This window comes from Asparagus officinalis, chromosome 7, assembly GCF_001876935.1.
Source record: "Asparagus officinalis chromosome 7, Aspof.V1, whole genome shotgun sequence".
In the NCBI taxonomy this organism is placed as follows: Eukaryota; Viridiplantae; Streptophyta; class Magnoliopsida; order Asparagales; family Asparagaceae; genus Asparagus; species Asparagus officinalis.
The window spans coordinates 100,164,537-100,180,323 of record NC_033800.1 but is presented as its reverse complement, the minus strand read 5'-3'; the positions used below and the strand labels follow the sequence as shown (position 1 = coordinate 100,180,323).

The following is a 15,787-nucleotide window of genomic DNA, read 5'->3' as shown; positions in this document are numbered from 1 at the left end:
TGCATATATTCCTTTTTGTAAATTGTTTGTCATCATCAAAAAGGGGGAGATTGTTGGCCTTCTTGTTTTAATGATGTTTAACAAACAATTTACTTCTAATGAGGTTGGATGGATTGCGCTTCAACGATCATATCCAAAGGAGGTTGGCGGAATGTCGGGTTGAAGCCTTACAATTCAAAGTTCAAGATCCAAGTTCAGCTTCATCCGCAGAGTGTACCAAGTCAAGCCTATTGAAGATCAAGATCATTGCTTGGGTAATTTAGTATAGGTTTTATATTATGTGTGTTAAATACGTTAAGCTCAATATATATACACACATTTATTGTTTTTTTTGTGTGTATATATATATATATATATATATATATATATACATAAGTTTTCGTTTCTATGCATATATATAGTTATATATATATACATGCATGGTTTTGGGTTTTCATGTTTATAATATAAAATCACATATTTCATATTTACTATTGTGTTTTTGAAAACATTGCATAGAATATGCAATTTTGTGAAAATTCTATATTCTTAGTTTTTGGACTTAACAATAACCATATACATATTTTATTAAGTCTATAAAATCATTGTGCAAAGTTTCAAAACATAGTTTAGCCAAAATATCAAAATTCACATGTTTACATTTTCGTATTTTGAACTATTTTGCAAAATGATGATTTTTCACAAATGGGAAATACAATTTGAAAAATTCTTTTTGTAACATGTTCATTTACATGTTTATATACATTTCCCAGAGTTTTATTATTTTTGGACTTCATTTGTTATTTTTAACAATTTTCCAAAGTCTAAAAAATCAGCTTTAAAAACTGTTTTATGTAGTATCAGATTTCGGTCGACCGCTCCGGTCGATCGCTCATATGTTCATTTGTTCAGTGGGCAGCAGAGAGTTTGTCGGTCGACCGGTGCGGTCGACCGAGAGCTCGAAATTTCCATCGGTCGACAGCACCGGTCGACCGAATAAGTCTCTGTGCGTTTTCTCCGTTTGGAACCTGGATCGCGGTCGACCGCGAGAATTTTCGGTCGACCGCCGCTCTGCCAATGTGACCGTTGGTTCCCTAACGACTATTTTCTGATCTGATTTTTTCACTTTTTGGACTTTTACTTAGGGGTTTTGGCTGAGATTTTGAATGGGTATAAATACCTCATTGCTGTTCTCTTCCAAAATATCAAAAAAGTTTTTAAACAAGGTTTTAAACAAGGGTTTAAGCTTGTTTAGTTTTGGTTTAAGTTTGTTTTGGGTTTGCTGTTACAAAGAGGAGTTTACATCAACTATTGAAGAGTTCATCTTCAACATTTCATCATCCTCTCTTTGTGTTTTTAGAGAAGTTTCCTTAACTCTATTTCCTAGCATTTCTACTATTGTATTTCATATCAATCTTATTGCTAGTTCTTATTGAGTTAAGTTTTTATTTATATCTCATTGTTACACACACCCACTTGAGCTTATTGTATTTGCATACATAGTATATTAGGGTTGTGAGAGTTGTAACATTGAGTGTGAGCTTTCATTGAGTTCTCATCTATTGTAGAGAACATCTATTGATTTATATTGTGCTTATTGTGAGATACACTTTGTAATACACTTATACACCGAGAGAAGTGTGTGGTGAGAGTCAGGGATCGTCCCAAGAAGAGTGGCATCGGTTGACGAACCTAGGGAGAGGTTGTAACCGAGCACTTAAGGGAGACACGTCTAGTTCAACACTTAGTGGGTGTAGAGTGGGGTTACAATAGTGTGTTGTTGTGAACGTTGTTCGGTGAGCGTTGAAAACCGACACTGTAAGGTGTAAACGTTATTCGGGTGAGCGTAGAAAACCCGGTTGTGATAGTGGATTCCTCCCCAGGAGTGGGGAGCGGAGACGTAGGATGGAAGGTCCGAACTCCGTGATCATTTGAGTGTGTTTGAGTTTGTCATTGGCGCATTTGCTTTTACATTTATCTTATATCACCAATTGTGCATTGCTCATTTATTTCATCCACTATCTAGTTCATTTTGTTTACCCTTGTGTTAGTTTACATATCCTTGCATATATCATATTGTATATCTCTCTGGTAGGATATATCACCTTGTGTTAGTTTTATATGCTTGCACATACATTGCATATATCTCTTTGTTAGGATATATCTTGTTGTTCATATTGCTTATCCTAGCTCATATAACTTGTTGTATTTCATACTTGCTAGGATAACTCATTAATTAATTTTTATTGGCATATAATCGGATTAGATTAGCATAAGACCCTAATCACCCCCCTCTAGGGTCTAACACAGTCAACGCATTACGATCAACGCAAGTCAATATATTATGATGGAGATGGTCAGTGCAAAGTCAACTCAACGACACGAGCCAAAATCAACTCACCAGTTTTGATTTAAGACTTCAACGACGGCCAGGCGATAAATGCAGCACCGCGAGAACTTCAGCTATTCGTCAAAAATATCGAATGGATTGAAAATCGAAGGAGTCAAGAATCAAAGCTAACTACAGGTCCTTTTACACTGATTGAAGGTTGGACCGATCATATCCAAAGTATTTCAGGCTCATCTATAAAAGAAACGAAACTGAAATACTTTGGAGGGGGTATCTGTGGGCGTCAAAAATTACCTATTGGTCCCCGCACGTGGCTCGAGACAAAGAGAAGATGATGAACATCACTATTCGAGTCACAGAAGCTCATTTGATGACGACAAACGCATGAAGTGAGCCGACGGACCACGCGAAACAACGAAACTTCGGAATAACGGAAACATGAACTGATCGGGAGCTCCGCGTCACTTACGAAACACGAAACACCCCTCATGTCCCATTTACTCCACATGTGATTCAATCATGGAAGCTCGTAGATCTCCTCATCGGCTTTCCAACGCATATTGAATCGCGTATTTCCGAGTTCGGATGATGAAAATACAGCGAAAACAGACAGAATGCACGAAACTAAACCCTAAGCCAAACCAAGACACCCATAGGTGTCTCGGCCTGGCCGAGACACCCATAGGTGTCTCGGTCAAGCCGAGACACCCACGGGTGTCTGCAACCCGAAAAGCTGATTTTGGCTGTTTTTGATGATTTTTCAACCGTTAACCGTCTAGATTTGCTCCAATTGATAAAATATCATCCATGAACATGATTAAGTGATTATAACTAAGGATAAGAGGGAATCAGCCGTTCTTATCTGAAAACAGGGGTCCCGAAGCCTATAAATACAGCCTTATGGCCTTTATTTTTGGAGATCTGGAATTCTTGAGCGTTGGTGAAGCCCTACCGAACTGAGGACTGAAGAGCCACAAATTTCAGAGAGGAGGAGGAGATATCAGTGAATTCTTCGGCATAAAGAAGAGGAGCTCACCAGATCTACAGTTCTCGATTCCTTCCCTTGAGATTGCCCCGTTGCGGTGATCTCGAGAAGAGTGATTATCTCGCTATTGCCAAGATAATTGCTTTGGTTTCTTGATTCCTTCACGAATCAACAAAACTCCGGATCTGATCTGATCATTTGGTGGTCCACGGATATCAACATTCCCATCACAGGCTAAGATCCCACGCAAGCAGCGGAGGATAAACGTCCGTTGCGTTTGTTTTGACAAGAGTTGTAATTTTTTCATTTTTATTGTGTAAGAGACTTATAAAAAGACTATCTTTTTTGTTGTCATTATAACGACTGAAGTTGTAATGACTACATCAATGAAGACATAAACTTTCTCCCCAAACAAGTAGCTCCATCATTAACTGGTAGTGGTGGTGTATCTACCGGTGTCTCCTCTAGTATCTCCTCCTAAATAGGAGTCTCCTGTCGAGACTAATATGCTAGCTACTCCTCAATAGCTGTCAGTCGAGCTGCCAAAGGTGCTATGAGATCCACTAAGTACTGCGGGGCCTGTTGCGGCTCAGGCTCTCTATTGTCTTGCTCAGCTCCTTAAGCATGAGTACCTTTGCGTCCACGTTCTTTTCCTGACATCTATAAGTTTCAAAGTAGAACTTATTAAACACGGTAAATGGGATCTCAAGCATGAATATCATAACGTATACCAATAAGTAAATCGTATCACTTATTACTCACAACATGCTTTATAATTCAAAGCAAATCATCATAAAAAAAGTTTTTGAAGTTTTCGCGTACATATATATAATACATTCTCACTCATACTAGGAAATCCTAGCAGACTCTATACATGATTCCTAGAAAACTCTATCGTAGCTCCACAATATGACACATGGATGACCCTAAGGATATTAGAACTTAGAGCTCTGATACCAACTGTGACGCCACATGGTTCACGCAAGGCTGTAGTCCAAAGTGAAACCCGGATTGTCAAACCTACCAAGTACCAACACATGCTACGACACATTGAAAGCACCCTAATACCACTAGGAAGGAACCCTAGAGGAGGGTGAATAGGGTTTATGCTAATCTAATCCGATTTATGCCAATTTAAAACTTATTGATAAATATCCTAGTAAGTATAATATATGACAAGATATATATGCAAGGATATACAACTAACACAAGGGTAAAACAAACAAATATAAACAATATAGTGGATAAACTAAATAATGAGACCTTCCGTCCTATGTAAACTCAAACACAAATATAAATGATATGAGCAATAAGCACAAATATAAATGAACGCCAACGTAAACTCAAACATAATCAAATGATCACGAAGTTCAGACCTTCCGTCCTACGTCTCCGCTCCCCACTCCCGGGGAGAAATCCACTATCACACCAGGTTTTCTACGCTCACCCGAATAATATTTACACCTCACACTCGGTTTTCTAGCTCACCGAAAACTTTACAACACTCACAATGTAAACACACTAACTACCACCTCAAGTGTTGGTCTCTAGCCCGTGTCTCCCTTAAGTGTTAGGAATTACAACCTCTCTCTAGGCATTACCACCTACCCTGCTCCCCTTGGGATGACCCTGTCTCTCACCACACACTCATCTTGGTGTACTAGTGTATTACAAAGTGAATCCTCACAATTAAGCTCTCTACAACAAATGGTTGTTCTCTAAACAAAGTGAGAACTTAATTAAGCACAACTCAAAGTTACAATATCTCACAACCACAATTATACTATGTATGAAAAAACTAAAAGCTCAAGTGGGTATGTGTAACAATGAGATTTGATAAAACAAAATCAAACTAAACTCAATTTAAATCTAGCTTATGGAAATTATGAACAAAACAATAAATAGCTAGAAATAGAGTTTAGGAAAACTTCTCTATGATAACAAGAGAGAGGGAGAAGAGTTGAATGCTCAAACACCAATGAATTATCTCCTCAAGCTATTGTGAAAGTTTCTTCACAAACCATACTTTTAAACACACTTAAACAAAAACTTAAACTCTTAAACAAAATTGTAAAACTCTTTTAAAACTTTTCTCTTCTTAGTTATGAACTGAGGATATGTGGGGGTATTTATAGGAAACCCCAAAGCCAAGAGAAAACAACAAAACCCAGCAAAAAGACAAAAATAGAAAAGCTAGAAAAAACTAGCCGTTAGACCGTCAGTCGACTAATACTGTTCATCAGTCGACTGATGAATCAGTCGACTGATGAGCTGGCCGTTACAGGCCAGCAATACATCATCAGTCGACTGATGAACTCGTCAGTCGACCAATGTCGTTAGTCGACTGATAAGGTCATCAGTCGACTGATAAGGTCGTTAGTCGACGGATAAGGTCATCAGTCGACTGATGAGCTAAAAAATACCTTTATGATGACCTTATCAGTCGACTGGTCAGTCGATCAAAACAAAACAGAAACTTTTTGTTATTCCAGGTATGTTTTTCAGTCGACTGAATACATTCATCAGTCGACTGATAACACTGTATCAGCCTGATTTGAATAGTAAAACTAATTTTTAAAGTACCTTTAAAAATAGCAAATAAATTTCAACATATGTAAAACTTTGGGAAATCATTGTAAACATGTAAATGAACATGTTACAAAAAGAATTTTTGGAATTGCGCTTCACATTTGTGAAAACTCATCATTTTTCAAAACAAGTCCAAAACATAAAAATACAACAACACTTGTTTTGTCATTTTGACTAAACCATGTTTTGAAAACTTTATAAACTAATTTTATGGACTTGATGAAAGATACAAACTATTGTTGAGTCTATAAACCAAAAACTCAATATTATGCAAAAATGCATGTTTTGCAAACTTTCAAAACAATAAACATGATTTCATTGAACTATATAAACTTGATATTGATGAAATCATATATAAGTATATAAACATGAAACAAGTATGTATTTTCCAATTATATTCATTTGGTTCATATTTAAACTTGAAACCTTATAAAACCAAAACATGTATATATAACTATATATATATATACAAAACTAAAAACGTGTATGTGTGTATATGATTGGGCTTAAAGTACCAACACACATAATATAACACCTAAAGTATTTTACCCGAGCTTGAGCTTGATCTTTAATAAGCTCTTCTTGGTAAACTTGCGGATAAATCTTTAACTTGAATCTTTAACTTGAATTGTATTGCTTCACTCTACTATTCCGTCAATCTCCATTGGATATGATCGTGAATGCTCGATTCCATCCATCCTTCAACATACTGTTTGCCTAGAATAAATATAAAATATAAACTCTAGACAAACAATATTAGATGTAAATTATTTGTAAATCATCATCAAAATAAAAGGACCCAACACATATTTCACCATCACAGTTACTATCTCTCTAGTAGAGTCAACAAAAGGTGAAGGTACAAAACATGCAAATAATAGAAATAGTACAAGATCAGATATGCACAGAAGAAGTATAAGAATAATCAATAAATGAGCCTAACAGAAATAGAATAAAAATATCTCTGCGTCTGAAATAAATCTTAATACAATGAGTCAAATGTAATCTCACTAAGGCACTCAGCCTCTACAAAATACAATACAAGTATAGAGTCTGAAAATGAACAACTAAATATGGAGTTCTGAGATAACTACAAATATAATAATATCTAGATGGGATCTAAGATGCAATCTCATCAACCTGCGACTCTCCGTACGCCGGACTCGCTACCTGAAATGGGGGGAAACAACGAGCGTCAAAGTGCTAGCAAGATCATCTCCACCGCTCTCAAGGGGAAGGGGTAGGAGTATATAAGAAAATAGAGTCAGTACATATCAGTATAAAATTATTCATATAACTCTAAATGGAGATTAATATTTAAAAATCCACAACACGAGAATTAGTATGTCGAGCAAAATAATCCAAATAAGGAAACAGTCATGTATATACCATATCTCAAATTGTGAATCCCTAAATATCAATTCCAACTCTATGAATGAAAACAACACTCAAAAGAATTACTCCAAACCTCAACCATATAGAAAACAATGTCACATATCGAAGTACCCTCGAGTAGTAGCGCAATAATAAGATAATATCACCCAACTCATAATCATCATGGGTCATATCATGTATGCCATGTATCAAAGGATGTACCCTACTCATGGTTAATCTAACACGGGAGAAAAAACTGACAATGTATAGTATATATAGTATATATAGTATATATATATATATATATATATATATATATATATATATATATATATATATATATATATATATATATATATATGAGAAAAATGGGTATACTTGGTAGCCAAGGATCCTTGGTAGTGATGTGGACACATCTTGTCCATACATCACACCTTGAAGATGGAGCCTCAGCCAACTTCAAGGTGTGATGTATGGACAAGATGTGTCCACATCATACCAAGGATCCTTGGCCCAAGTATACGGGCCATATTCATATATATATTTGTATATATATAATATATATATATATATATATATTAATATATATATATATATATATATATATATGTGTGTGTGTGTGTGTGTGTGTGTGTGTGTGTGTGTGTGTGTGTGTGTGCATCTCCACGTGCATATAGTGATACTCTTGTAAGGTTCTTACTCAATCGCTCTGCGACAATAGGTTTTATCTCCCTATTCCGACTACATGAACTAACGATACTTTTGTAAGGTTCACACATTTACATGTGGGTTCAACTTCCTTACTCAATCATTCTACGGTAATAGGTTTTATCTTCTTATTTTCAGATATGCTTGCGGATGATCGTACAATGGTGAATAGGCACATCAGCCTAACCCGAAAAACACACCGATCATCTTTGAGTATTTGGTACCGTCAAGGTCTCATTACGGGAAAACAACCAAATACTCCTAGTATGGTACAACCGAGGTATCATTATGGGATAAAAAACCACACTGAGCATCCATAACTGATAAACAAAACTTTTTCATAGGTTAATTCATTATTATCAACCCAATGTGTATCAACTATCTCAACAATACATGTCAAATCACATGAACCAAGTGTACGTGAATATATCTCGGTGTGCGTATCCATATATGGTGTTCACCAACATCACAAGTGTTAAACAACTCTTAAACCTCATCATACACCATTACAAGGTCGAGAAACTCTCTCGAAAACATCAATGTGGGTCAAAAACATGCACAGGCTAACTGCCAGACTGGCGGTCGACCACATACATGCAGCGGTCGACCGAACCGCAAACCAGAAGCTTCCTAGGCCTTTGTCTAGCACGTGGTTGACTGCTACTTAGGCGCGGTCGACCACCGCATAGGCGCGATCGATCGAACCCGATATTTTTAAAAATTGTGTAGGTTTCTGCACAGTTGTGTTCGTGTCGTGTTCTTATGATTTAAACTTGTTTAATACAATATGAAACTTGCATGAAATATTGAAAATAGCAGATTAACATCTCTGGAAACAATTTTAACATATAAAACATGATTATTTATATAATAAATCATATTTAAACCCTCAATCATGCACGGAATCTCAAAACGAAGAACAAATCATCTAAATTCAGATAAACAACATTATTAATCATTTTTAGATCTTAAAATACTTCTGTAAATTCATTTTAATTTCTTTAACATGAAAAGACCTAGTCTTTATACATATAATATAAAAGATCTGCTTTTATTTACACAAATTAATTAATTAGGCTCTATAAAACTTATTCAAAACTCTTTAAAAACATTTTAAAACAGAGATAAGGATTAGCAGAGATGAAACTCGCCTGAGACTTGATCTAAATCGTGAGAGATGAAGTTTCAAAGCCTATCTCCAAGTTGTAAACCCAAAACAATCTGAAATCTCGCTCAAAAGCCTTCAAATCTTTCTCAAAAATCAAATTAGGATTTATGGGGGAGTTTGGTGACTGCTAGGGTTTCAAAATACTAAAAACTCGTGAATAATTGATATATATATATCAGGGAAAACGAACATGGGCCTTCAAAACCCGAAACCAAGTCAAAACAGGAAAAACAGCGTGCAAGTATCGCGGTCAACCGTGACGGTCGATCGGACTGCGGTCGACCGGACTGGAATTTTCTAGTTTCTCAAGATTTGCCTTAATTGTGCATGTTTTCGATTCACCTCTTTTTCATTTACTGACTTGTTTATACTCAAAACACTTGTTAGTGTACTTATACACCATGAAATGATATTTATCATAATAAATATCTACTTATTATAATTAATCACACATTAATTATATTATCACAAATTTTTGGGGGTTTACAATTAATTCACTGAAAGGAGTGAAGTTTTATTTAACATATGCGATAGAAATAATTTTTTGAGATGAACAGCACAAAGATTTTAATTCATGACTATCCACCTCGAATCATTTACCATTTAGGTCATATTTTATGCCCATAATCCTTCTTAAATTTTAGTTCTGATCAATTCATTATTTTTTATAGGTCGATTCATAATTTTTTATTTATACCTTGATTTGATTAATTAAACTTTATATAATTATATAGACTTTTATTATTTAGAAAATTTATAGACTTTATCTATATTTATGGAAAAATACTGATTAAAATATTCTATAAATAAGAAAATTAGGTATACATATTATTTTTACCCTATTATTGAATAAATATGTGAAAATAATAGGAGGAGGAGATAACGAGGACACTTGACTTTCAAAGAGATCACCTTCATTATTTGAACTTGAAATCCTCCTTTGCTTATATTGTCCTCATTATTTGTGTATTAGTGTAAATAAATTGCAGCATGGATATATGCTTTGAACCTTATCTTTTTATTTATAGATATTTATTTCTCTTTGTATCTTTTATCACATAAAATATTAAAAAGATATTCAATTATGTATGCTCCATCTTTTTTCATGATGGCATAGAATGTTCTTTTTCATGATATTTGAATTGCATAGAACGCTCTAGAAAGAAAAGAAATAGAATGGATAAACAAATCATTCCTTATAAAATTATGATCTTACCCTTTTGAAAATAATTAGAAATAATGTTTTGTCCACCACTCATCTATTATCTTCCTACCCCTAGTTGGTTTTTTCTATATTGGTAGAGGTATACATGTGCTTCTAAATTGAATTGACTAGAATTTGTTTTTGAACTAATGTCTTTTCTTTTCAAATTTTTAGTATATACTCTATTTTTTATGGTTATGAACATACAAACGGCTAATACCAATAATTTATAGGATATAGATTATTGAAAATTAGATTTGACTTGGAGCTTTTTTTCAAAATAGTTTCCTACGTAAGAGAAATTCAAAATAAGGGGGTGGATGACTTTTATTTCAAAGTTTGAAATATAGAGTTAGATAGCTTAACCACGAATATCTCATTTATAATATTCCTCTTAATTTATAATATTTTAAGATAAAAAGTGAAAAAGAAAAGGTATGCTTGCTCATAATTTCTCGAATGAGCATGTGGATATTTTTTTTATTTCAAATTTTTAAATTTTAAATTTTAAATTAGATAGTTTAATCATCAAACTCTCTTTTGTAATATCTATCCTCTTTTATAAAATTTAAAAAATAAAAAGAATATAAAAAAAAGTAAGCGCTTCATGTGTGATCACATCACCTAACATATCTCTTCAATGTAGGAACAATAGAGATTTTGCTAGCTGATAAGGCCATCTTAAGTTGAAGTTCTATCATAAGAATTTTTGAGATTTGATATGAACTAAAGAATATATTGGCTTAAATCTAGCAACATGAAGTGATCAAATAACATGTTGCAATTAGATGAGATATAATGATTTAATCTAAAAAAATCTTATGACTGAATTTAGAATTTCAACTTAATTGTAAGTATTATAATTTAGAATTCTATGATCCTGAGTAGACTTCTAAATTCTTTAGGTTTTTATAATGAAATATTTTTATTAGGCTAATTGCAAATATTGAGTACATATGATCAGAGTGAGTATGAAACCAAAAATATATCAACGGGGAATTTCAGTTTGTACATCTTCTTGTCCAAATGAATAACGTACTAGAAACGACTTGTAGAATGCGTTTAATCTTGAGTTGCTTGATTTGTAGGATAAATATTTTTTATGGCCATCTAATTTTTGCTCTCCTAATCAATTTGAAATATCTAAATGGAATTCATGTATTATATTTTACTCAGAAATAGACTTTTGAAGAATGTCACGTACAATATTTTGAGGCCTTTACACATTGAGTTGAAGCTATCATTAGAATTTCAATTTAATTAGAAATGTATATGTGATATTAAAATATTTATAAAATACCATAAGAATCTAAATATTTATTCCTAAAATAATATTATCAAACCCATTAGAATTTTAATCTAATTATTAGAAAAAATTAGATAAAGCAAGTAGAATTCAAGATAATATTTTGGATAGCTTTTGTAAATAATTTGTTTATTTTTTCGGATTATAGGGAATATGTTTGTAATAGAAATTTAATTTTATAAATATTTACATGTGATATGATTTTATGGTGTTTTACGTAATACTTTAAAGAGAGATACGGATGAACCATTAACCCCTCTTCATAGAAATAAACAAAAACATGATATCAAATTAGTAAATAATAAAAAATAACAAATTCATTAATAATATTCTAAGAGTAATTCTAATTTATCAACTTTACATATAATTTGAATAGGTTTATTTTTGTGTATACGATTTTAGGATTAATTTTAGAAGACCGCCTCAATTATGGTGGATGCCTTCGAAAATTGCTCTCAATTATTTTAGTTTGAGAAAATTCCCCTAAGTTTGGGTATATTATAGATGACCCCATTCAACTTTGAAAATTACAGAAAATCCCTCAACTTTAGGGTTTGATAATACCCCTCTAATCTTCCACACTTTTCTCACCCAATGCCCTGACGTTATTTCAAAATGTAAAATAACCAAAATATCATTTTGAAAATCAACACATTCAATTACAAAAGAAATTCCCAACTAGTAAAAAAGGAACTATTGTCAATTTACAATGCTTTTCGTCCTCATTCTGCTCTATTTCTCTTATCCTAAAAAAATCAGGGTGGTTTTTTTAAGATTGAGGGGTATTTTGATCTTTTCTAATGTAACATGCTAGACCTAAAAAACCAGAGAATTTTTTTACAATTGAGGGAGATTTCTTGAATTGTCAAACTTGAGAGTGTTATTTACAATAGGCTCAAATTTGAGAGGGTTTCTCAAATTAAAATAACTGAGAGGGCTTTTCTAAGACACCCCCATATTTGGAGGGATTAAGCAAAGAAAGTTCAAGTGGTAATCTCAAAATTTCATGGTTGAGCGGCGTTATCTACAATATGCTCAAACTTGTAGGGATGTTTCTCAAATTAAAATAATGGAGAGGGGTTTTATAAAATCAACTCATAATTTTATGTAGAGAGACTCTTTACATGAGTTTTTTAATTTAATATTTAAATATATATTTATTATAATATTTGTTTTAATTATAGATAGTTATAGTTTGATAAGGATCACAAAATATTTGAGTATTAGAATTTTCTAATTATGGATAGTTTTAATTTGATTGGAGTTTTTAGTTAAATATAAGATTTACGTTTTCACATATATCATGTTATGATAGAATAAAGAAACAAGTGGATACTTGTGCTATGACGCATATCAGCTTTCTGTATCATTGTATTATGACACATGTCAATTTTATGTGTCTTTAAAAATTCTGCCAATTTCTATATGTATATGAAATAAAATAAAGGAGGGACACGAAAGAGAGATTACATATCACTAACTCATTTATTATTAAGAATTCTATTTTTTTGTTACGTAAAATTTTAAAAACTATGACATTTATCTATTTCTTAAAACATTTATCTATTTCTTAAAAACCAAATCGCTATCTTAATCACAAAAAAAAACCGTGCCTTGCACGGGTCTGAAACAAGTATATAACTTCTTAAACCTCTCTCCTCTCTTTCTTCTTCCTCCACCCTGCTTCGTTCTTCACCAATTTCTTCGCAAAGAAGCCCCAAAATTTTCTCAATTTATCCTCTGCCATTCCCAAAATACCCTCTTCCTTGTTCTAATTGATCCTTCCGATCTCACAAGTTTCTTCATCCACTTTCTCAGTTTCTCTTTTCGGTATTTTTGCTTTTTTGGTTAAAAGTGAAGGAATCATGGAGCATTACAAGAAAGAAGTGAGAGAGATCGAGATGCATTTGAGCAAAAACCCTCGTGCCCAAGTTCCTCAGCACCACCATAATGATCATCATCATCATCATCATCGCCATGGCCACGCACATGCCTATGGCTATGACCATGCCCGTGTCCATGCAAGGGATAATTTGAGCAAACTGATCGATCATCTTCAATCTGTGAGCATCACTGAAGAACCCAACAACCCTTTTCTCCTTGAGAGAAATCTCAGGGGTCTATCTCCTAGAAACCCAATAAGCCCTTTTAACGGTGAAAATCACAATGCGGGCTTCTCTTCTTCTTCAATTTCCAATTCATCTTACCCCAAAAAATTTGGTTTTGACCCTTATTGGGATTCCTACAATTTGAACCTTTCAACTCATCGAAGATGTCAGAATGATGAGAGGTTTGATTACGAATTAAGGAATAGGAGGGGATTTGCAAATAGGGGTTTGTATGGTCCTGTGAACGAAAATTCGGCTATTTATTTACTTGCGAAAGATCAGCAAGGGTGTAAGTATTTGCAGGAAAAGATTCATAAGGGGAAGGATCAAGTGGATTTGATCTATGATGGGGTTTTTGGCCACATGGGTGAGTTGATGATGGATCCCTCCGGGAGCTCTTTGATGCAGAAGTTGTTTGAATTATGTAGCGAGGAGCAGAAGACAAGGATTGCACTTGCGCTCAAAGAAAACCCAGTAGCCTTCTTTGAAATTTCTGTGGACGAGCATGGGTATTGTGTCTATTGCCCACTTTTAGTTCCTGCTCATCGATATTATTTATGTTGAGTTCTCCTTTACGTGTATTTAGAGTTGCACTCCGTAAGCGTTCATGGTTCTCGATCTATATCCTATTGGTTGGTTGTTTGTTATCAGTTATATAGCTCTATGTAAGTTAAGTTCCTAGAACTTGTAGACTAGGGAACTTGACATATATATGATTGAAGAGCTTGTTAAAAGGAAAATTCTTAACACGATCCTTTATGGATCATACTGATGATGAAATAATGTGTGATAAAAAAAATGAGTGTAGTGGAAAAGCAAATGTTATGATGAGTAGCAGATATAACATAAGAAATGAGTACTTTTGTAGGAAGTTGGAGGTCTATGTTTCATTTGTATAACAGGCATCCTAATTTTATTATATTGTACATCATTTTAGGACCATGTCTGTGCAGAAGTTGATTGAGAATTTCAAAACCCGTGAGCAAAGCACTCTGTTTATGACAGCTCTTAAACCCTGGCTCCTTGATCTCATCAAAGACATTAATGGAAATCACGTGATAAAACATTGCCTCAAATCGCTTGTGCCAGAGGATACTAAGGTGCGAGTTTCCTTTTTCCTTAGCTTACCTTGACTCTCATGATTGAATGTCTAGCTATATAGGCAGGGAATTCTGTGCCTGCAAATGTTTATTTCTTTGTCTAGTTTTGAGATGAATTGTGAACAATGACTGTGAAATTTTCCGAGTCTGAACAGTTTTCCCCTTTATTAGCCTGAGATGGCTTATCCAGATAATGCTGAGGTCTAATTGGCTAAATTAGCCTACGTTTTCATGCTATCTGAATAGTATTGGAAAATTAAAATTTCCACGATCTTTTGGCCAGTTCTAGATAATCGTTTTCTTTTTTTATGATGTTTACTACCATTATATAGGTACCGCGTATGCATAATTGGGGATGATATAGGTACCACCTATGCATAATTGTTGACTAGAGGATGTTTATTTTAGTGTTTTTTTTTTGTTGGGGGGGGGGGGCGGGGGGGGGATATATGTCTATTGCATATTAATGACTAGGAGTTCAATTAGACTCCTTTGTGGAATTTCTCCCTCACGTTTTATTGATTGGTTGCTGGAAGCATTTATCGAGTACCTACGGACAACACTTTAAATATCGAATATTAGGCAAATATGGAATGGCCAAATTCATATTAGATTGTGGATATCAGAGAAATATTGAGGATATATGGTAAATATTGGAATGCCGTACTAGATGTTTGCATATATAGTACAATGCACTAAAATGTAATCTCAACTTACTTAATGAAATCTAAACATGCAAAATGTAAATAATACATGTTTAGGATCACTAATTAACCTTGTAAAACAAATAAAAGTACAAATCAATGTTGCAACATTTTGTCTGATTTTTTAAGGCCAAAATGTCATTTGATATAATGGGAAATTCATGATATCTCCCTCAAAAACTACCAAACGTGATATATTGTTTTGCGACAAG

The 15,787-nt window shown here is 33.8% G+C and overlaps 1 protein-coding gene across 1 annotated transcript in view; it reads left to right on the top strand.

The window, feature by feature from the left end:
- The window catches only part of LOC109850854 (putative pumilio homolog 7, chloroplastic), a 7,146-nt gene continuing 4,703 nt past the window's right edge, over positions 13,345-15,787 (top strand). Inside the window, exons 1-2 of the mRNA XM_020420926.1 lie at positions 13,345-14,280; positions 14,709-14,871. Coding sequence (XP_020276515.1) covers positions 13,529-14,280; positions 14,709-14,871 — 915 coding nt within the window. The 5' untranslated portion in view covers positions 13,345-13,528. The remainder of the gene's footprint in view (positions 14,281-14,708; positions 14,872-15,787) is intronic.